This window comes from Ceratotherium simum, chromosome 4 (genome assembly GCF_057802395.1).
Source record: "Ceratotherium simum simum isolate JZ-2026a chromosome 4, ASM5780239v1, whole genome shotgun sequence".
Lineage (NCBI taxonomy): Eukaryota > Metazoa > Chordata > Mammalia > Perissodactyla > Rhinocerotidae > Ceratotherium > Ceratotherium simum.
The window spans coordinates 2,057,317-2,079,826 of record NC_141903.1 but is presented as its reverse complement, the minus strand read 5'-3'; the positions used below and the strand labels follow the sequence as shown (position 1 = coordinate 2,079,826).

The 22,510-nt window shown below is 55.7% G+C and overlaps 1 protein-coding gene across 3 annotated transcripts in view; it reads right to left on the bottom strand.

Annotated features, from left to right (window-relative positions):
- The window catches only part of ADAMTS2 (ADAM metallopeptidase with thrombospondin type 1 motif 2), a 212,829-nt gene that overhangs the window by 76,952 nt on the left and 113,367 nt on the right, over positions 1-22,510 (bottom strand). For all 3 annotated transcript variants that reach the window (XM_087429230.1, XM_087429231.1, XM_087429232.1), the window contains exon 4: positions 17,480-17,682. In XM_087429230.1, the coding sequence (XP_087285356.1) occupies positions 17,480-17,682 (203 nt within the window). The remainder of the gene's footprint in view (positions 1-17,479; positions 17,683-22,510) is intronic.

The following is a 22,510-nucleotide window of genomic DNA, read 5'->3' as shown; positions in this document are numbered from 1 at the left end:
CCCTGGGCGGCTTCTCCATGCCCCACTTCAGCTCCTCTCCTCCAGGAACCTTCACTCTGACAGCTCCACCCTCCCCAAAGCCTGGCTCCCTTTCAGGCTGCTTGTGCAAGGGCTCATGCCTGGAATTCCCTCTTCCCTCCTGCAGCCCCTGAATTCTTGAAATCTCTGAAGAGCATTAGAAAAAACAAAGTCATAGTAATAAATGTGTTTCAAAGGAGGGGGCAGCTACTCCCCTGCTCAACCCTCCACTGCCACCCCAAGGCCTTCCCACTGCAACTGGAATAAACTTGAAGCCCCATGGCCTCTTTTCAGGTTACCCCAGGCCGTACTCACGTGATCCAGCTGGCGGCCTCAGAGCTCCTTGCACAGGGAGCCCCTCCGTACCTCAGGGCCTTTACACTTGCTGTGCCCTCTGGCTTCTCATGATCTTCCCCCAGCACAACTGTCCCTGTTCAAAGCAAGCCCCTAAGACACCCCCTGAAGTAGTTGCTCCCAGACTGGACTATGCACTTGATATAGAGGCATCTCTCCTCCTTGTCACTGCTGTGTCTCCAGCAGTGTGGAGCACACAGTAGGTCTCAGTAAAGAGTTTTGAATGAACGAATGAGTGAATAACTTTGGAGAATGGGGAACAAGAGGAAATGGGCAGAATGTGTGACAGCAGCGGGCCCATGATGCCCTGTAATGACAGATGCTCCAGCCAAGTGCCCAAGTGCCTCCCCACCCCCCTCCCGCCCCCCTGGCATGTGTGTGGGGACGGGGTGGGGGGGGTGGGAATCTGCTCTCCTCCGCCTAGACCTAGGGGGAGGGGAAGCCGGGACAATGTCCTTGAGCTGTGTCTGAGAAATTGATCCTAGAATCTTTAAACCTTGAGGGAAGATGTTCAAAGCCACAGCCCTTCTCCGTGCAGAGAGGCCAAGGGCTCTCTTGTTTGGGGAAATACATTGCAATGCGCCTTTTGCTTATGCGAAGACGCAGCCAAGTTCCTGTTTGGAATAGACAATAAGGAAGGGCATGGCCCTGCATGGTAATGTAAAAGTTTGCCTTCTTGTGGCAGTGTTCCACCCCAGGCCACTGTGAGCCCTGGCAAGTGGCCTGAGGCTGTGACAGAGGTGACTTTCTCCTCTGCCAGGGTGGGGAGACGGTCTGGGCAAGGAGGGGCTTCTACGGGGCAGAGCTGCTGGTGAGGTTCCTATCCATTATGCCCAGCCTTCAGGGAAAGCGATCAGCTCCTCCACAGAGCCAAGCTCTGGCAATAAGAGAACCACGTGGGGGCGCGAGCCAGGCCTGGAAGAGTCTTTCATGAGGCCTTGGGAGCGGGGCGCACAATCTGCTTTGTGGCTTCTCTGGGAACTTCTGCAATAACTGGGAAGAGGCTGGTCTCTCTGAGGCCCCGGGAGGAGGCTCAGACCACCGCGGTGGAGGCAGGGAAGACAGTGCTGCTGGAAGCCGGGGCAGAGAGGGCTGCTGGCTTCCGTGAGGAATTGCTTTCATCTGCGTGCATCTCATGACGCATAATGAGGCTGCCAAAGCCAGGCCTTATCGTGAGAATAAACATCCCCCTGCAGATCTCAGTTCCCCGCTCTTTCCTCTGCAAATACTTCGGAGGCAAGGCAAGAGCAAACATGATACTCTAGCCACTGCTCAAAATATCAAACTGGCATGAAATGCAGATGGGCAGGACTGGAATTACTAAGGTCGTGCCATTAAAAACGGGAGGCGGTTAGGGCCCCTCCTTCAAGACCACACAGAGCACGGCCCCAGCACCCCCGCCCCCAATCCCACACCAGGCCACACTGGCCGGGGCCTAGGGATATCTCTGCAGGTCCCCCGGGTGGGGACAGGGCTCCTGCACCCCAGGGATGCAGGTCAACGCCCAGAACCTGTGGAGGCTCAACAAACATTTACTGTGCAAATGAGTGGAAACACAAAAGGAAGAACAGAGCTGTGGTATCGGTGCTAATCACTCCAAGGCGTGGGGTCCAGCGAGGGCTCGGCCTCCATCCTGCTCTGTGACTTGGGCCCGGTACTTTGCCTGTTTGGGCCTAAGTTTCCTCATCTGTGAAATGGAGGTGGTCCTAGTCCTCACCCCTTAGGCAGTTACCAGGACCACCCTCCACAATGTATTTCAAGCATCTAGCGAAATCCCAGGCGGATCCCACATTCCGTACAGCCCGCATCAAATGACCGAGGGTCAAACACCCTGAGCTGGCTCCCTGGGACCCCAACTTCAGCCATCTGGGCTTCACCCCAGGCCCCCTGGGCTCTCCTCGGGGCTGCAAGGAAGGGCTTGCGTGGACAGCTGCATGCTCAGGCATTTTCTAGAGCCCGCGCTGCTGCCACCCCCCCCCCCTACCATGTATGTGTGTGTGACCTGGCTTCTCCCTCCCCACCAGCCCTGCCACGTGGTAACCGACTGCCTCACCATCACTCGGGGCCTGACCTTCCCACTCACCGCCCGACAACTCATCAGAAAGGGATCATGCTGCACCACGGGGAAGGACGGACTCCGCTGAGGCCACAGGACACAGAGGACACGGCTGAGGCTGCAGGCCGGGGGCCTGATATCCCCTGAGGCCACTGTTTGGAGGCCACTGACAGGGAAGGAGCAGAGAGAAGGCAGGGATCTTGATTCCTGCTGGCAGTGGCCCCGGCCCTGGAGAGCCCACTGGTGCTCCCAGCTCCTCGGCGTTCCCTGACCAGAGCCCTGGGGTCCAGCGTGGAATCTCATCCAGAAGAAGCCCTTCAGGGAGGGGCCCCTCGTGGCGAGATCTTGTGGCATCCTCACTACCTCCCCGCCAGTCTCAGAGCCTGTGAGGCACTGCTCCCAGCCTTGCGATGTGAGCTCTGTCACCTTGTCCAACTGGGCACCACAACATCATCTGACAACAATGGTTTTTATTCCTCCCGTAAATCGTATTCTTCTGTGGCCCTATCACCACTTGGACTCAAGGAAAGAGAGAGGGGAAATGGCACCTTGAGGAGGGGGTGCCGTGGCCCTTGGGAAGTCCCTGGGGGCGGGAATGGGGGAGGACACGGGAGGTGGCTGAGGAGCAGCAGGAAGTCAGACCCAGGGTTATGGCCCCCCATCCCTGCCACTGTCCCCACATACCTTTAGGGTCAAACAGATAGATCCCAGGGGGTTTGGGGCCCTGCTTCCCCTTTGCCCTTGAGATGAGACCATGTGGCAAGAGCAGAGTCCATTCCCAATGTGGCGCTAAGTGGAGGTGAGAAATGGGAGGGGCTCGAGTGGGTGAACTAGCCTGGGTAGCGGCCAGGCTCCCCAGCCCCAGAGGGGAGCATGTGGGCCGAAGAAGCTCCGGTCCCATGCTGGCTGGGGTAGAGGTAGCTGGCTGTGGACTGGGAGAGGCTGCAGAGTGGACGAGTCATCACGACACTGGACCTGGACTGGGCAGGGACACCCCAGGGAAAGAGCCCGGGGCCAGACCTGACACCCCCTCACAGCGAAGATGGCGAGGACTCGGGCTAGCCTCCCCATGGCCACTAGGACTCTCCCCTCATGATGAGGAAGAGGGGAGAGACCCTGCCCAGCAGGCACTGACCCAGAGGAGACTGAGGAAACCATGCCAGTATAGACTGTCACATGTGTCCCCGGCTCAGCAGGAATGCTGAGCTCCCCGCAAATCCAGAAGCTTTAGTGCAGCCCTACTCGCCTCATCACAGCTCACCGCTGGGCTGTCTGCTGCGAGTGCATCCCTCCCAGGAAGTGAAATAAGGCGCCTCAGAGAACACAGCAGGAAACAGCCTTGTCCCTTTGCGCAGCACGGGGCCTCCTGCACCACAGGAATCTGTCTGAGTCACCGAGCTCCCTTGCCAGCCTCTGTTCCTGGCTGAGCAGTGCGTCAACCACTTGGGCACAGGCTAGGAACAGGCCCCCAGAGGTGTGGAGCAAGGGACTGCACGAGCGGGCGAGAGGACGGATGGACACGCTCTGCTGCACAGGGAACCCAGAACCAAGCGAGGTCAGCTGAGTTCTTGGAGGCACAAGCCCCCCAGATCATTCCTGGGTCGGAAGGGCCGTGGGGAGCCCACAGGTCCGTCTGTTTGTCAGGCTGGGGTGGGGAGGGCGCACGAGGACAGCCCCGCCCCACACCTGGCTGCCCCCGCCCACCCTGCCCCATCCTGTGCAGTGGACGTGCCAGGGAGCTCAGTGGCTAAGCTAACTGGACGCTGCTCCCCTCCAGGCCACCCCTCTGCTGCACTGTCACCATCTCTGATCCCCTCACTTGTTTGTCAGACTGTTCACTGCACCCCCTCCAGTGAGCCTGCGCCCCTGCAAAGGCAAGGCTCTCCTGCATCCTCAGCTGTGGGATCCTCAGTGCTTGGAAAATGGCTCCCAAAGCTTCAAGATCAAGTCCAAGCTGCCTCCGTCTGGCCAGCTCTGTTCTTCTGAGGCCTCCCTGCCCCGCATGCCCATGCCTGCCCCATGCGCTGTCTCCCATTCCAGGGACGTGCTGAGGATGTGGTGCCTTCCCCACCACTCCACTTGGGAAATGCCCACTCTGCAGTCAAAATCAGCTCCAGGCTCATCTCCACTGTGCCAGTCCTCCAGCCAGGCAGAGGGCGCTGGCTGTGCCCCAGGGCTGCCGAGGCCTTGTCCTTCTTGCTGTGATAAGGCACGTAAGTGTGGTCCATGAGAACCGAGCTTCTCGAGGACAAAGTGGGCTGGTTTGGCAGATGGCATGGATGCACCTTGTTTGTCAGCTCTGACCTTCCCAGACCTGTGCCAGGTGCCTCCTCACATCACGACCTTTCACCTCCCACACCCTGCAGGGGAGCGTCATTATCCCTGTTTTATGGGGGGAACTGAGGCTCAGAGAACATGGGAAACTCACCCCTATGAGCGCGAGTGGGAGCCGCTGCAAAGGCTTTGGAAAGCAATTTGGCAAATCTGCTGAACTTAAGGCTGTGTGTCTCCACGAGCTGGAGATCCACACCTGAGCAACTATGATGGAGAAAAACAGCCTGGGGCATCAGGGAGAAGGGACGAGGACACTGATGCTACTGGGACTTCTTTCCATGGACAGGTAGAGTCCATTTCTTATGGGAGTCAGTGGGACCACAGTCACTTTATGGGAATTCATCTACTCACTTATTCATTCATTCAAAAGACACTCAACACCCAGTCCTTGCCGACCTTTGCCAGGTGCCAAACATGCAGAGTCCGGGAAGCAGACTGTTAGCCCTGACCCTTCCGAGACGCAGCACCAAGGGGTCCCGGGCAGCAGAGCAGGACCCCGGGGTCGCTCAACAGCAACTCAGCACAGGGGGCTGCCCAGGGGGGCCTGGGCAGGAGTGACAGTCCATGCCAGCCCAGATCGGGAGCCAGTCTCTGCTTTTCTGGCTCAGCTGTCACTTCCTGGCTGGAGTCTGTACAAGACAAGCTCTGTAGCTGCCTCAAGCTGTCATTAAGAAGTGACAATGCCTGGCCCTCCTCATCCACTGGGACTCCAGCTCCCGCTTTGACAACCCTCAGCTCCCCAGGGAGGCCAAGGACAGGCTGCTCCAAGGCTCCTGTCGGCTGTCAGGAGGCCTTCTGGAGCGGGGAGGGAGGTGGGCGAGAATGGGGGGCGGTGCAGCACATCTCAGGAAGGAAGAGGCAGAGGTAAGGACAGGCCATGGTCCCCACCCGTCGGAACGTTCTCCACCTGCATCATCATCACTGGGGAGGGGTCTACTGCCCCCCCCCCAGCCCACTGGAATGTGAGCTCCACGCAGGCAGGACCCCCAGGCTTGCTCACTACGGCATTTCCAGCACCTACGCCAGCGGCTGGCACATAGTGGGCGCTCTATAGGCATGCACTGAAGGAATGAGTGAGGGGTGGGTAGCAAATCTCAGAGAGAATGGGAAGACACAAGCGATGGAGAAGCCAAGGGGAAGAACCAGGAGAGTCGCAGAAGTAGATGGAAAAGGTAGTCGGAGGTGTGGACAAGTGACATGAATGCCATCAGAGGGCCAAGGTGAGGACACGCCTCAGCGCCTCCTCAGGGGTTCCGGAGCCCTTGCTCCTCAGGTCAGAACAGTGGGAAGAGGACCTGCACCTGGGCCAGGTCTCCGAGGACGGCCCGCCTCCCACAGAATCCCATCTGCCGCCCTAGCTGCCCACCCAGCCTCTGAGCCTCGATGATCTTACCCAGGAAAGGGAATCTCACAGGCCACTGGGACAACATAGAGACAGCAAAAGTGCCTCCTCACACAGGGCCGTGTGCAAACTCAGCCCCCTCAGGCTGTGGGGAGAGGCGTTTCCAGTTAAGAGAATGTACAAGCCCCAAACTCCCGAAGAGAGAGGTTTCTCTTTTTAGACCCCAAACCAACCTCTTCACTCCCTTGTAATGGTATGGCAGTGGGCCCCACGCCCCTTAGCCTGGCCAACCTCATCTCCTGCCTCTCCCCCAGCACCCTACACTCCAGCAAGGCCCAACCACACACTGTGAGGCAGCGATGCCGCTGGGCTTTTGCACGTGCTATTCCACCACCCACAGCAGCACCAGCACACCCCAGGCTTCTCTCCTGGTTAACCTCTGCCTCTGTGGCAGGGCTCAAGCGGCCCTCGTCTGAGGCGCTCTTCCCTGTGACCCCGCAGTGCCCTGTACTTGTGTGATGAGCGTGTTAACCAGGGTGTAATTACTCGTTCCTTGCCCTACTCCCCACCCCTCCCAGAAGCCAAGCTTTCTGAACACAGAGACACAACTCCTCGCTTTTGTACCCCAATGCCCAGAATGGGGCCTGATTTAGACCAGGGGTTCAGAGAGTGCCCAATGAGCAAACACGTGACCAGTGACAGCTCACATTCGCTAGACACCCTCCACGTGCCCAGCGCTCTGCTAAGTACGTTTCTGGTGTTTAACTCGAGTCATGCTCACAGCAGCCCTGGGAGGTGGCACTAATTGTCCCCCGGCACAGGACACAGCAGGGCAGGCAGTTGCCTCCTTTCTTCTAGGCCAGAAGGAACAATCCCCCTGCTGGCCGGCCAGACTTGTCCTGCAGTCGTGTTCTGATTCACTTGTGCCGTGTGAGGGCTTAATTTCAATTTGTTGCCGACATTGAAAAATAATTAAATTTCCCATAAAAGTTGGATTTCCAGCTTCTCATGGAAAAACAGAGCTGGCAACAGGGGGCCTGCTTATTCCTACACGACCACAAGGGATTGGGAACCAGGAGGGGATCTCCAGGGCTGTGGCCTCTCCTGTCGCTCCAGCCCCCTCTGTTCTCTATTGCCACAGCCCTCCTCGCCCCTGACCGTGCCTCCTGCCTGGCTCCCATCAGCATCTGAGAGCGCCGCCCTCTTCTCAGTGGTGTAGCGGGCTCACACACGCCACCGGCCCTGACAGCCATATCTCCTGGTGGCTTATGTGGCCATGCTCTCAGGCCAGTGGGGCGAGCATGAGGAGCAGGAACAGTGTCTCCATGGCCCACAGCACCAGTCGACCCGGGGGCCTAGGGAGCTGCGTGTGACAATGGGAGCTCCTGATCTCCATCCTCCCACCCCCTGCTGTGGCCAGGCCCAAACTCAAACGTAAACTCCTTGCCCGGGAGCCCCGTTTGCTTCCCCTCAACCTAAGGGCACCAAGCGTTAGTGTCTCGTTTCAGAGATGTTTTCCTCTTTCCCAGGAACTGAAGCCAAAGTCATGTGAACGGGCCTGGGGCTGCGCCTTCCCCCAGCTGGACTGCAGTTCTGTGGCCAGTTCACGAGGCTTCTCCCGAGACCAGTAGAAAACATCCCTGTCCCGCCACTACCCCCCGGCTGTCACCACGTGGCCCAGCATTCTTAGAAGTTGGTGAGAATGGAGCCCACGTGCCTTTGATTGTTTGCAAACCCTGGCAAGGCTTTGGTAAACCCAGGCCAATTTCTGGATTAAATTAGCAAAGAAAAGAGGAAAAATATCTGAATCCTGGCACAGAGAGAAATCATTCATTCAACAAAACTTGTCTAAGAACATACCGTACGGAGGATTGTCCCCATGTTAGGAGGGGTCAAAGGTTATGGCCCTGACTCTGAAAGCACAGAAGCGCCTATGGATCCCATGTTCTCCATGTGCCTACGGATTGCTTCTGCCCTCAGCAGAAGAGATGCCTTGGCGGCTCAGGAATTCTTCTAGAACGTGAGCCGTTAACGCAGCTGGGAGAGACAGCTCTCCTTGCCCAGAAATCTGCTCCTTCTGCTCTGCTGTTTTAAAATGGTTATTAAGATCAGCTCATTCGATTGCTTTAAAAAGAATTCCCAAAGTGACCTCACACGTTCATCAAGCTGGCAAGGCTGGGATGAGGGTGAGGGTGGGCTGGGGTCTGAGCAGGGAGAGGGTGAAGTTCAGCTCAATGGGGACAAGTGCAAGTTCCCTGCGATGGCCTTCAGGAAAGGGCTGCTCCAGCTGCAGGGGCTCAGAGGCCTCAAGAGGGTGAAGGGGAGCTTGTCTCCTGGGGCCACCTCTTGCCAGAGATGCTCAGGGTGTGTGGGAGGTTTACAGATGAGTAAACCAAGTTCAGGGCAGTGAAGGAACTTGGCCAGGTAGGTAAAAGCCAGGGTTAAGATGGAACTGCTTCTGACTCCAAAGCCAGTCCTCACTCTATGTGCAGTGCTCCCCTAACATGTACACCCAATGCACTGATGCAGTGACACGCAAATGCAAACTCTAGAGTGCTGGGGCGACTGCTCAAGGTGGGCACTAAGCAAGTAGGAGATTTCTTTAGAGCCTAACAGCAAATATTTCCTTAGTGTCAAATGGTGACGATTTTTAGCTTCCTGGGCCATATGATCTCTGTCCCAACTACTCAACTCCACCGTTGTAGCACAAAAGCAGCCATAGACAATTCATAGATGAATCAACGTGGCTGTGTCCCAATAAAACTTTATTTACAAAAACAGACGGTGGGCCAGATTTGACCCTTGGGCTATAGTTTTGGCAGCCCTGCTTTAGAATCTCCAGTCTGTCTTGAAACATTCATGTGAATTTTGCTTTAACTCAATAACATGTCCAAGTTTACTTTAACATAAAATCAATGTTTTAGAATGCTTGCCATCCAAAAAAAGTGGCCCTTTAGGGGGGACACTTCACATCTGTCCCATGGCCTCTGGCAGGCCTCCTGAAAATATGAGCTTCCAGGAACAACGGGGTAATTGTGGGCCTCTCTCGGGGGCGGTAGGCCATGGCCTACCACAGTGGTCTGCCCCACATCTGCAAGGGGTGCGCCGGGCGCAGCAGCTTGTGCAGGTGGTCCCGGGTCTCTGTGGACACACCCAGGCCTTTGGTGTCTCGGAGAAGAGTAGGACTGCAATCTGTGCTTCTGTTAAATGCTATAAAACTGCAGAGGAAGCACTGGTCTTGGGCCCAAGTTTTATATTTCTTGAAGTCTTGGCACAAATAGATTTTACTTTTAAAAATGGGTACGTAATTCCTTTAATAATGGCACAAGTCTTCCCTAAGGCATTCATCCCTGGCCCCCATTCACCCGAGCCTGGAGAAGAGCCACTGTCTGTGCCTCCTGGGCAACTGGAGGTGCCGTGAACATCTGGGCAGTGTCCTAGCACGGCTCCTTGGGGGCCAGGCACGCACTGCCACAGCACGAGGTGGTGAGCAGAGATGAGCTCAGGGGCTGGCAGAGCATGTCTGTGAGACTGTCGTAACTCCCCGGCACCAGGGCCAGCAGCAGGCGTGCTCAGGAGCACGGACTGCAGCCCAGCCTGGGCACCACACACAGGAGGGAGCACATTTCCAAGGAGGAAGGATCAAACAGGACGGGGTTCCCAGCACAGAGGGAAGCACGCAGAGGGGAGCGAGCACCTCATCCTCAGGGCTGGGCCCGGTGGATGCCTTGGGACAAGGCAGAGCCGAAGGCCGGGAGGAGCAGGAGCGGAACAGGATGACGGCAGAGGGAGCTGGCTGTGGAGAGCCATGTCTGAGCAGGGGCCCATGCAGGGCCCAGTGGTGGCGCAGGGGACAGGGCCTGGAGGAGCCAGCACGGCTGGATGGGCCATACATCTGCCATCCTCACAGCTCCATCCTCACAGCGCTCCTAGCACTGGGAACGAGTCCCCTCCTCCTCAAATGGCTTCCCCAGGGGGTTCCAGCTGCTCTGACAGGCTAAGGGCCCCTGGGCCACAGGGATGGGGCCTCATCCTGGGTTTGCCAGAAACCTGGAGGGCTCTGGCTGTATGAGAGCTAAAAATTAGTGCAAGGGCCCCAGAGGACGAGGGCGCAGCCCACAGCCTGGCCCCAGGGCTCAGAAGACCCCAGCAGCATCTTAGCTTTCTTCACCTGGGCAGAAAGCCGAGAGTGGGAGTAGCTCTGGGCTGAGCCTCTGGATGAACAGAGGATGGGGACAAGGCATGGAGAATGGGCCCTGAGGTGGGAAGCACAGGCCACATCAGGGAAGAGGGGATGGTCAGGCTGGGCTGTGGAGTCTTAGAACAGGGCTCATAGTGCTGGGTTGGTGGGCGAGAGACCAGGGCCCATGCTCAGAAGGTCCTGCACTTGGGGCGTAATGCTCTGCAGTCGCCGTCTTGAAGTTGTCTCACTTGTGAGTTTGTGTTTTGTGAAGTGAAGTCCAGCAGGACAGTGGAGCACGTTCTGGGGGCTTGCAGCCTTGGTTCTCTCGAGTCCCACCTCCCTGGGACAGATTCTCTGCTGCCCCTCCCCACCCTGTAACCACTGGCATCTTCTGCCGCCAGCAGGGGCCTGGACGCAGGCGCAGAGAGGGTCAGGGTGGGCACACATGCCCCGTGGCATCTCAGGCCGGGGCATGCAGTGGCCGTCCCAGCCAGGGCAGGCAGCCCCACACAGGTCTGAGCCTGTGTCCCAGCAGAGGTGAGCCTCTTGCGCAGCGCCATCCAGGTGCTGGGTGTAAAGATCCTTGGCCGTCTGCCCTGGGCTGGGGTAGTGGACCCATGGGAAGGGGAGATGCCAGGCTCGGTGTCCCCAGACCCCTGGCCTGGGCGCAGCACAGTGTGTTCCTCCAGCAGCGGCTGTCGGGCCCCAGTGGCACACCCCACACTGCTGGCCAGGACCCGGGGCCCCTGTGGAGAACTGTGCCTGAGGGAGCACTCCCTCCACCAGCTCCACTCCTGAGGGCTCCTCTCCTCCTCCCTCCAACCTTCCTGAGGCTGGCTTGCGCTCTGCTGGAACTTCCGGCCGACTTGAGGCACCCTCCAAGCGTGAGCCATGGGTATAAATCCGTTTAATGTCGGTGATGCCGCATACAAGTTAGAAGCTCTAATATTTGCATGTAAAACAGGCTCTGTACAACATAAAGATGAACGGTGAAACTCATGCTAATAATTAAAAATTCCAATTTTTCTTCACTTAGAGTGACAATAAATAGAAAATTTTTAAATCTTGACAAGTTGAGAGAGGGACTGTGGAAGAAAGGAAAAGGCTTCATATGAACCTTTACAGCACTTTTTCCTGCTCTTTGAACAAGAAGCCTCATTGGCAATTGGCACTGGGCCTCAGGGGTTTCGTACCAGGAGGCATTCTGGGGGCACGGCTGCTGCAACTGAAGGTGCTGAGGCAAGAAAGTCAGCGGGTCAGTGGGGGTCAGGGTTTGGGAACCGACGCTGCTGACAAGGGGCCATGGGAGTCACCTCTGGGGCGACCAGAGCGAAGTTCCAGAAGGTTAATTTCTGGGGAGGGCGCGAAGTGCCGAACACAGCACCCAAGGGAAAACCAGGGAGGGAAAGAGCTCAGGATATGACCACACAGAAAGGTAAGCCATCGAAAACCACCCCAAACAAAACAAAAGGCAAACAGCAAAACTGGGAAAATGTTTCCCATACGTCTGTCAGAGAAAAAGTTAACCTATTTTAATATAAAGTTTCTTCAAATTAACAAGCAAGAAACTAAAATCCCAGTAGAAGAAAGGACATGAACAGGCCAATCATAAAAAATACAAGATGATTGCTGTTTTAAAATATATTTTAAAAAAAATGCAACCTCATTACCATCAAATAAGTACAACTTACAACAAAACGTATATCCCAGTTGTAGCTATGAGACTGCCACAGCTAGAACGGCTTTGGTGGTGTGAGGTGGTGGGGAGATAGGCATTCGCTCAACAGAGCACGAATAGGCGAGAGCACAGCACAGAACATTCTGGTGTAGAAAGCTTCAAAATGCACATACCTGTTGGCCAGGGTTTGTACTTTTAGGAACTCAGTTTGAGGAAACAGTGAAAGAGGAGCGACAGATTCAGCTATAAGGATGTTCACTACAGGTGGCCGCCCATCTGACCTCTGATAGGGAAATAAATTTTGTTATATGAATATGTCCCACAAATAATCAGTTACATAAAAAGCACGCCACAGTCAGTGGTGCACTGTTACACCAGCATTAAGATGAGACCGGAGGCAATAATTGGTAGGAGAAAACACTCACATACCTGTATGAATATCTTCTAATTTTCCATTGTAAATAATATATTGTCTGTGTTAAATGCAGCATATTTTAATAAGCAAAGAATGTTACTTTTCTAGATTTAAGGAGGAAAAGAAGGAAACTGGACCTGGCAGGAGGTGCTTGAATGGGTTGGGGGAGTCTGAACACCGTGAGACTCTTTCTGCTCCCAGGTGAAGTGAAGTGCTCAGTGAACATTCCCAACCCTTCACACCCTCCAGAAAGTCTGAGATGGAGACAAGGACGGATTGATTAATTCCCATATTCCTATGAAAAAAGGGAATAAAATGCCTTGCCCATTAGTGTAGGAAGGAAGCCGCACCCCCAGCGAATTCCCGCTGCCCTTCAGGTCACATCCAAGTCCCTCTCCACATCTACTGCCTGGCCTGGCTCGTCTCCCACCTCCCCTCCTGCCTGTGCCCCGTGATCCCACACTGGCCCTGCTGCACCTCTTCAAATGTGCCAATCTCCTTCCTGTCTCAGGGCGTTTGCACTGCCTGTTCCCCCAGAACACTCTATCCCATCTCTTCTCACAGTCATCCCTTATCATTCAAGGCTCAGCAACAATGTTACTTCCTGTGCACAGCCTCCGTGACCCCTTATAAAGTGGCGCACTTTCCCCAACCCTTCTTCCTTCTCCATCTCAGTAGCTATTTTATTTCCTTTCTTGCATTTATCATTACCTGAAATCACCTCATTTGTTTTTCACTTGAATATTGTCTGTGTCGCCCCACCAGAAGGCAAGGCCGTGGCCACAGGGACTGTGTCCTGTCTTGCTTACAGCTGTACCCCTTGCCTAACAGGTAGTAAATGCCCAGTAAACACTTGTCAGCCATATGGACAGGAGCCAGGGGTACTGGTCAGAATAGGACAGGCTAGGCTGCAGCATTAAAGAGTCCACACATCTCAGCAGCCTGACACAGCGGCTGCACACATCACAGCCCAGTGCAGGCTGGCCGGCCCTGCCCCACTTTGTAGCTGTACCTACTGGGACATGTGGCTTCCAAGGTCACTGCGGCAGGGAAAGAGAGAGAGGGAAGGGCCACCCCGGCTCTTCACTGCCTTGGCCAAGAGGTGACACACATCACTTCCTAGCCACACAACCCCAAATTAACCCCTGCAAGGGAGGCTGGGAAAATGGAGGAAAGGAGGGGAGCACGTGGATATCTGATGAACCCGAAGTGTCTGTGTCAGACCAAGACCCGCATCCCACCCAGGCTCTGTCACAGACAGACGCCAGAGGAACTCCTGCAGGGGGAATCACCCTGAACAAGATGGAAACCAAACCACGCCTGCATTTGGCCCACCTTGGCCTCTCCTCCTCCTGGGACCCCACATTCCCCAGGTCCCTGCCATGGGGACCCCCACCAGACCCTCCTCCCAGGGCCTCAGTGGCCTTCCTTAGGGGACAGGCTGTGTCCATCCACGGCTGGCCCCGAGCCTTGGCCACTGGGAACGCCTCTGCCCTGGCCCTGGCCGTCCTCACAGCTGACCAAATGCCTCACTTGGCGCGTGGTCCAGGCCGGCTGCTGCCACATCTGTCCTCCACGTCACTGCTTTGGCCAGAGCTGAGAAGCCCCGAGACCAGCTGTGCACATGTAAGGAGAGGGACACGTGCCCTGGCCAGGCCTTCAGGGCCACTCAGGGATCCGGCGCAGCTCCAGGTGAGCCAGTGCCTTCAGAGTCTCGGGGCGCCCACAGCAGCGCTGCCCACACCTGGTCAGCACCACGCGCCTGGTCAGGTTCAGAGGAAGGGCGCAGCAGGAGGTCCCACTGGGCACAGATCTTCCAGGACTGCACCGTCCAGTACGGGAGCCACTAGCCACACTGGTGATTTAAATCCAAATGTAAATTAGTTACAAATAAATTAAATTACCCATTGGGATGGCTACCATCAAAAGTAACAAGTGCTGGTGAGGATGTGGAGAAACTGGAACCCTTGTGCACTGTTTGAGGGTATGTAAAATGGTACAGCTGCTGTAGAAAACAATACAGTGGCTCCTCAGAAAATTGAAAATAGAATTACCATATGATCCTACAATGCCACTTCTGGGTACATACACAAAAGAACTGAAAGCAGGGACATGAAGAAATATTTGTACACCCATGTTCATAGCAGCGTTATTCACAATAGCCAAAAGGTGGAAGCAACCCAAGCGTCCACTGACAGATGAATGGATAAGCAAAATGCGGTGTATACATACAAGGGAATATTATTCACCCCTAAAAAGAAGGAAATACTGACAAATGTCACGATATAGATGAACCTTGAGGACATTATGCTAAGTGAAATAAGCCAGTCTCAAAAGGACAAATACTGTATGACTCCACTTACATGAGGTACATGGAGTAGTCAGATTCATAGAGACAGAAAGTAGGAGGGTGGTTGCCAGGGGCTGGGGGAGGGGGAAAGAGGAGTCAGTGTTGAATGGGTATGGAGCGTCAGTTTTCCAAGATGAAAGAGTTCTGGAGATGGATGGTGAGGATGGCTGCACAACAGTGTGAATGTGCTTGATGCCACTAAACTGTACAGTTAAAATGGTTAAGACAGTATATTTTATGTTATATGTATTTTACTACAATTAAAAATTTTTACATTAAAATAAAAAAATTCTATTAAAAATAAATTAAAAATTCAGTTCTTCAGTCACATCAGCAACATTTCAAGTGCTTAAGGGCCAGGGGTGGCTAGTGGCTGCCTCATTGGTCAGGGCAGAATTAGAGCATTTCCAGCACTGCAGAAACTTCTATTGGACAGTGTTGCTCTGGAAGGTCATCCTTTACCAAATATTCACCCTTCCTCAATCCCCTCGTTCCCAAGACCACCACAGGGTGCCACATGCCTTAAATCAGCCCCGGGGACTCTCTCCTGGGCATGAACCTGCCCTGAATGAGGACACAGAGCCTTAGAGGGTGCTCACTGTTGGGGCACCACGCGCTGCAGGCTCCATCCTCAGCCCCTCGACCGCACTGCGCTTTCCTCTCAACGGTGGGAGCTGGAGCTCAGATTAGAGGCGCAGATCCTCCCCGACCTGTGTCTCCCTGAGCCCCAGGACTGTCCACCATGCCCTCTGCGTCTGCAGGACCAACCACTGTGCCCGGACAAGCAGGAAAGATATGGCCCAACTACTCCTTCTCAGCTCCTATGATTTCTCTCCCAAAATTCTTTTATTGTGATAATAAAGTTTGTTTCGATTTAATAATTTTTATATTTCTCATGATTTGCGAGAAACTAACCAAACCATCTCATTATCCAAAGCTGACCATGAGGGTATAAATGAATAAACTGAGGTTAACTGGTAAAACCAAGAGAGAGTTCTAGACTTCCTCCTACCAGCTCATGCAGCACGAGATGTGTGTGACAGAGGGACCCCCCACACCAGGGAAAAGGCGGATTTGCTCCACCAGCCTCAAGCAGAACTCACCACGACACTCCAGCTTCAATCAGAGTCCCTGGCTTACTTCTTAAAAGCAATTCTAGATGTGCTGTCACTAAATTAAATATCATCACTGTCACCATAGTAAAACCACATTTTATTTAGAGACTGAAAGTCCCATTCACCTCTATTATCTCATTTAATCGTCACGACAACTCCTGAGAGGGAAATTATTGACCCATTCATTTTAAAGAGGAGAAAACCAAGGCTCAGAGGACTGGAGCAGCATTCTCAGTGACACTGCTGGTCACAGGGGGGCCAGGAATTAACCCAGATGTGACATCATCAGAAATATGTGTCTGGTCTGTAGCCCCACCTCCTCACATGGACTCCTAACCCCTCATAATTTCCTGAGTGATGGGGGTGAGAAGAGTGTCTTCTGTTATTCATAATGAGCCCCTTTCAACCACACCTGAGTTTATGCTAATGAGGTGACTCTCCGTGGGCCCCTACACAGCTTTAGGATGGGGGCCGCCAGAGTAACCAAATCTGTGATTCGAGGGTTGGAACTTTCAGCCCCACCCCCTGACCTGGAGGGAGGGGAGACAGGCTGGAGATCCAGTCCAATCACCCAGGGCCAATGATTCCATCAGTCATGCCCAAGTACAGTCATGCGCCGCATACAACAAACCTCATATACGCCCGTGGTCCCGTAAGATCAGTGCCATACAGCCTAGGTGTGCAGTAGGCTGTACCATCTGGGTGTGTGTGAGTACACTCTATGAGGTTCACACAACGACGAACTCGCCTAATGACACATTTCTCAGAACATGTCCCTGTCGCTCAGCGACACATGACTGTAGTAGAACCTCCATAAAAACCCTAAACAATGGAGTTTAGAGAGCTGCCAAGGTGGGTGACTTTGTCGAGGTGCTGCGAGGGTGGGGCGCCCAGAGAGGCCAGGGAAGCTCTGTGCACCTCCCCCATACCTCGCACCCCCTGCATCTCTTCCATTTGACTGTTCCTGAGATGTATCCTTTACAGTAAACCAGTGATAGTAAGTAAAGCTTAGAAGGCGCAGAGACACCCCATTAAACAGCCCAGCCTCACATGGGGCAACGGATTCCCTCTTCAATCTTCAATTCCTCTGACTGCCTCAGGAAGCCTCGGATGGGTGTCGGTCTGTCTCTCCCCTCCTCTAACACACACTAAACTCCCTGTTACACAGCGTGGGCTGCAGTTCAGAGCCTGCAGAAGGCAGGACTACCTACCCGGGGTTGAGTAACCGTCGCTTTACGTTTCACTATTTAGGTTACCTTTACGTAAAGTGAGGCTTCCTTTGCAAATAATTTTAAGTTTTAAAAAGGCCAGTTGACTTACAGGAAAACACACAGTCCGGGTCCAACGTGGGTATGGTAAAAATCAAGAAAACTGGTACACAAATGACTGGAGTTTGTGAAAAATGGCCTTAGTGTGTAAATAGTCTTGCCAAGTCACAATTACCCCCATTTGCAGATGAGAAAACTGAGGTTCAGTGAGGTCAATGGGAGGGTCTTTTCTCACCTGTGGACCCAGAGAGCCTCCCAGTGACCACGTCGCTTACTCCCAGCTCCACCAAGAAACGGCAGAAAGCAGGGGCAGGCTGGCCCGCCTGCTGCCCTCTCCACCTGGCCCCGCCCCCAGCCCCCACTTACAATGTTCATGAGCGTGAGCAGGTACTTCTGCACGTGCTCCTTCCCGTGGAACTGCACCACCGAGTCGTCCACGCCCAGCAGGACCTCGATGTTGTAGTCGTCGTCGGCAGCGTGCCTGCGCGCCCTGTGCCTCGAGCTGTTGACCTGATCCTCCAGGACGCCCAGGGCGCGGCTGAGGCTGTCCAGGCTGTCCAGGGAGGCCCCTGGAAGGACAGAAGACAGCGTCTGCAACAGCAGCCCGGGCTCACCAGGGTCGCCGCAGCAGGTCCAAACCCCATTCGGATGCTACGCGGCACCTGCCAGGCACCAGCTTGGCCAACATCTCGTTGAAAACCCACGGCACCGGAACAGAGGGCCTTCTTGTCCTCATTTGACAGGAGAACAAACAGGTTCAGGGAGGGCAGTAAGTAGACTTGACTGTGCCAAGTCAGCTCAGACCCAGAAGCATGCACACCAACACCTCAGCAGCAGCCAAGTCTGACACCCAGCGACGCTCGGAGAGGCCAGGAAGCTGGGCCGCGCAGCCAGGGATGGGCATGAGCAGCATCAGCTCTTTTCACCCATTCATGCACTTGCAGGCTCCCAAAGGGCCGCCCGGGTGCCAAAGGGCTGGTCTCCCAGGTGTTGCCACCCCCTATTATAACTGGGGAAACTGAGGCCCAGCTTGGATGGTGTGTGTCCCACAGGGTCTCCTTGGGCAGCTCTCCTTCTGGAACTTTCTGCTCTGTCCTCCACTGAAGAAAGGTCCCTCGTCTCTGGGCCAGGTCCACCCGCCCCTATCCTGGCTGGGATCTCCCACGGCCCCCTCCCCCGTGTGAACAGTGCCTGCCCCTGGTCCCAAGTGCGAGGAGATGGGAGGTTGCCTGACTGAACTGTGCAGGGACCAGGATGATCGCCTCTCGTGACAGCTCCCCCATGGTCTGTCTGGGCAGGGACTCACTCTGGCCCCCACAGGCTGGACACCCGGCCGAGGGCAGGCAGCCCTTCTGGGGCGTGGTGCCTGAGGGGCCTCAGCTGAGGGGTCCAGGGCCCGGAGCTCCATTTGGCCCAGGATCCCAGGATGTTGTCTCACCACCTGCATAGCTGCAGCTTCTGCCTCGGTTCCCTTCGACTTTCTCACTGGGCCTGGAGCCCACCCTGGACCAGAGCCCCTGCCCCCACCTTTCAGATTTGCAGCTGAGCTGACCAGGCTGACCTCAGTGTTGCTGGTAGCCCCAGACCACACTGCCCGCTAAGCCCCAGCACCAAAGCCTTCTGGAAGCCCCCCACACTCCTGCGCTGGTCTCTGTGTCCGTGCCAGGTCCTCGACCCCAGGGTCCTGCTTTTCCTTGACATTCCCTGGGGGGTCGAGGGGTGTCTCAGAGACTCCTGCCTGGGAAGGACCTAGGACCTCAGGTCATCGTGACATCACTGACCCAGGCCCTGTGGCCCCTGCAGCTAAGGTGGGGCCGGAAGCCTGCAGCACCACCTCTCCACAAAGAGTCTTCCAGAACACTTCCTCTCACTTGTCCCCAAAGCCTCTTGTCCACTGCCTCCTCTGGACCGGGACAGGAACTCCCTCAACATCACGGTGGCATGTGACAGACCCTGGAGGCAGAACAGGGCTTCTGAGGGCAGCATGGCAGTTCACAGACAGGCGGACAGCCTGCCGCCATCGGGGTCCTGCTCCATACTCGGTCCCGCGCATGGGTCTCCTCAGCCAGTGCCGACCACTGGCCTCCTTGCTGTGCATTACTGTCCCCGTTCTACAGACAGGAAGACTGACGGACCCCCGCATCGCGGACTCTCAGCTGGAAGCTCTCTCCTTTACACCTGCTGTCTGCTAGTTTTGAGGCACAGACTTGCGACCTGGCGTGGCAGAGAGACCAGGAAGGAAAAGCAGAGGGAGGGAGGGGAAGGAGAAGTGGGGGGCTTTGACAGGAAGAGCAGTGAGTGGGGTCAGGGCTGAGTGGCTGCTTGCATTCCTGCACCTCCTGGGGCTGTTGTGCCCCTGCCCCAGCCCTGCAGTCTCCCACGTCCACCCCTCCCACACACACACACACACACACACACACACACACACACACACACACACACACACAGTTGCACATTGCAGGCGCCGCCCAGGGACGCTCCGGGGACGGGGCGGAGGCGTGCAGGCAGCGCGTGTGCAGTGATCACTCTGCTGGGCCGCCTGGAGGTTGTTCACGGCCATCCTCGCCGCTCCCAGAGGAGACACTGGCTGCTTAAACTGACAGGGGGGTTGAGGAATTGCTACTCTATTTTTACACATTTATCTCTTTGCAGTTCCAACAAGCAGGGACAACTCACCTTCAGAATCACCTCGGGAAGCAGAAAGATGGTAATTTCCATAAAAAAATTCTTCCCCGGGGAAGAGGCTGGACATTCCCCTCTGCCCCTGTCAAGCCAGGGGTCACCGACGGGGGGTCTCCGGGCAAAACCAGACCACAGAGGCTCCTGTTAGGGCCACGTGGTGTTGAAAAAATACGTTATTTGGTTGACAGTATTTCAAAATTGGGAGATTTCACGTTAAACAAAGGCTAGAATTGTCAGCTTCTCTGAGGAAATAGGAGACGGGGTCACCGCGGGGGTGGGGGAGTCACACTGAGCTGTGGAGTAACGACCACGCCTGGAGACATAACGCATGAGGCTTGGATCCCCAGGCCGCCTGGCCTGCCATCCTTGTTGTCCTCCTGGCCCCTGAAGGCATCAGAGTGTGCCCCAGACCCTAACCCAGGGAGCACGGGGCAGGGACCCCTCCTGACACTCCCGTGGGAGGGGGAGGGGCTGCCATAAGGCCAGAGCTGGCTGGGGCACATCTTGTAGCTGCTTCTGCCGAGCAAGCAGAGTTCTTAACTAAACTGTATGTTACAGGTCTGTTGAAAACAGCAACATTTTCTAAAGATGCATTAGAAGTGTTAATTTCACCTCAAACATAATTGTTATTATTTTCATCACTATTATTTTGGGGAGTGGCTTGGACATTATGTTCTAGAACACCCCCCCGCCGCCCCCCCACCAAAGCCCAGCCCCTGTAGAGATGCCCCAAAGCCCAAGGTCAAAGTGCAGACGAGAAGAGGAAGACAGGTCCCCTTGGGCCACTTGGCAGGTGACAGCCCCACCCTGCAGTCCGTCCCCTGGAAGCCCCAGGCCTAGCAGCACACAAGGAGCAGCCAAGGTCAGCGGGATCTGCCAGGCCCCCAGGCCCGGACCACACAGGCGATGATGGAACCCGGCAGCCAGGCTCACGTTCCACCCTGGCAATCTTGGATGGCCCCTCAGTTTCCTCACAATGGGCTTGATCCTGAAGCCCAGGCCCTGCAGAGACCTGGACCACCGCCTGGTCCTAGCAGACCTGTCCCTCAAGCTGAGTCTTGTCGCAGGGTGCTCTGGCCAGCGGCAGGTTCCTGCTCTGTCCTTCGTCAGCTGTCTAGCGATTCCCTGAGGCCAACGCCAGCCTGCGGGGCCTGCCCACCTGCACTGGGTTGTCTATCGGCTCTAAAGGCCTCTCCTCCTCTCGGTCCCTCCAGGCCAGGGGTGCGCTCTTTGCCACTCTCCCCTCCTCCCCCCAGAGCTCCTGCATGCTCCTAGCAGCCTGCTAAGCCATGGTGACACGGAGCTCACCCAGCCCTTCGCTCTATCCCTTATTACTGGCCCAGGCCCGGATAACGAGCTGTCAGTGCTCCTATCTCCTGCTGAGACAGAGGTGGCACTGCCCTGACTCCTGTCACCCTCTGTGCACAGCCTCCCCTCAGGAGTGGAAGTCGCTGGTTCCCCCAGGTGGCTGATCCTTGGTCAAAGGGACCCTGGTGGCATCTGCGACAGGACCCTATCTTTTCAATGGGAAACCACAGAGGTTTAGTGCCTGGCATTCCCTGTGCTGGGGAGACCCTTCTGGATGGCAGCTGGGGCTGTTTTTGCTCATGTGTGTGAGGCAAAGGATAGCACAGCATGACGTTTCCAAGGCTGTCCCTAGTTTCAGAGTCTTTAGGGGAGATCGGATAGGATCCCTCAACGAGTCAATCAACAAACTGGGGAGAGGATGGGAAAAGAGGAAGCAGAACTGCATCAGGGAATCCCGAAGAACCTGCCCTCCAGGGGAACAAGCAGGTCACGGTGGCCCAGCTCATCCACAGCCCCTGGAGCACAGGGAGCTGCCCACACTGCCCCCTACCACTGCATCTGGGGGCGGGGCATGTGTACAGCCCTTCACAGTGACAAAACTCCACCACCCGCAGAGCAACGAGGAGGCTCCTCACTATCCTCGTTACTGTCCCCATTTTAGCATCAAGGATCCCAGGAGCAGAAAGATTAAGTGACTGGGACAAGCCACACCTCAGAGGAGGAGCGGGGACCAGACCAGGCCATGGGATCCAACCTCGTTAACATGGCCAGAGGGGCCCCTGTACCTCACCACCACAGAGGGATGGTTGGGAAAATTGAAACTGGTAGGAGAAACAAGCACATTTAGCCTGGAGAAGAGGAACCCTGGAGTCTGGAGCCTGCAACCGCCTCAGAGCATCGCGCCACAGCTGCTGGCCCTGCAGGCTCACGGGCGCCTGGGTGCCACTGTCCCTGTGCACATCCCAAGCCCTGTGCACACTCCTCACCTGAGTCCTTTCTGCTGCTGCTGCTGCTCCTGCCCAAATTTAGCCGCCCCACCAGGCTGGGCAGGAGCCCCCCAAAAGGCCCAGAGGGGAGGGTGCCCACAGCCCCGGGTGCCAGAGCCGCGCTGCCTCCCGCCCGCACTGCACTCAAGGATATGTTTGGTCCCCACCTGCTGCCCCGCAGAACCGGCCGCACGCCTACAGGGGAAGACGTAGAGCCTTGAGAAGCCTCTCAGTGACAGGGGAAGACTGCTGTCCCCTCTCCCTGGAATGATCTTCTCCTCAGTTCTCACTGGACTGCTCCTGCTCATCCTTCAGGTGTCAGCTGAAGTATCACCTCCTGGAGGAACTCGTCCTATTTCATCCTAAATTAAAACAGGCTCTCCCTCCCCAGGGCTCCCAAGACCATCCTGTTTTCTTCCCC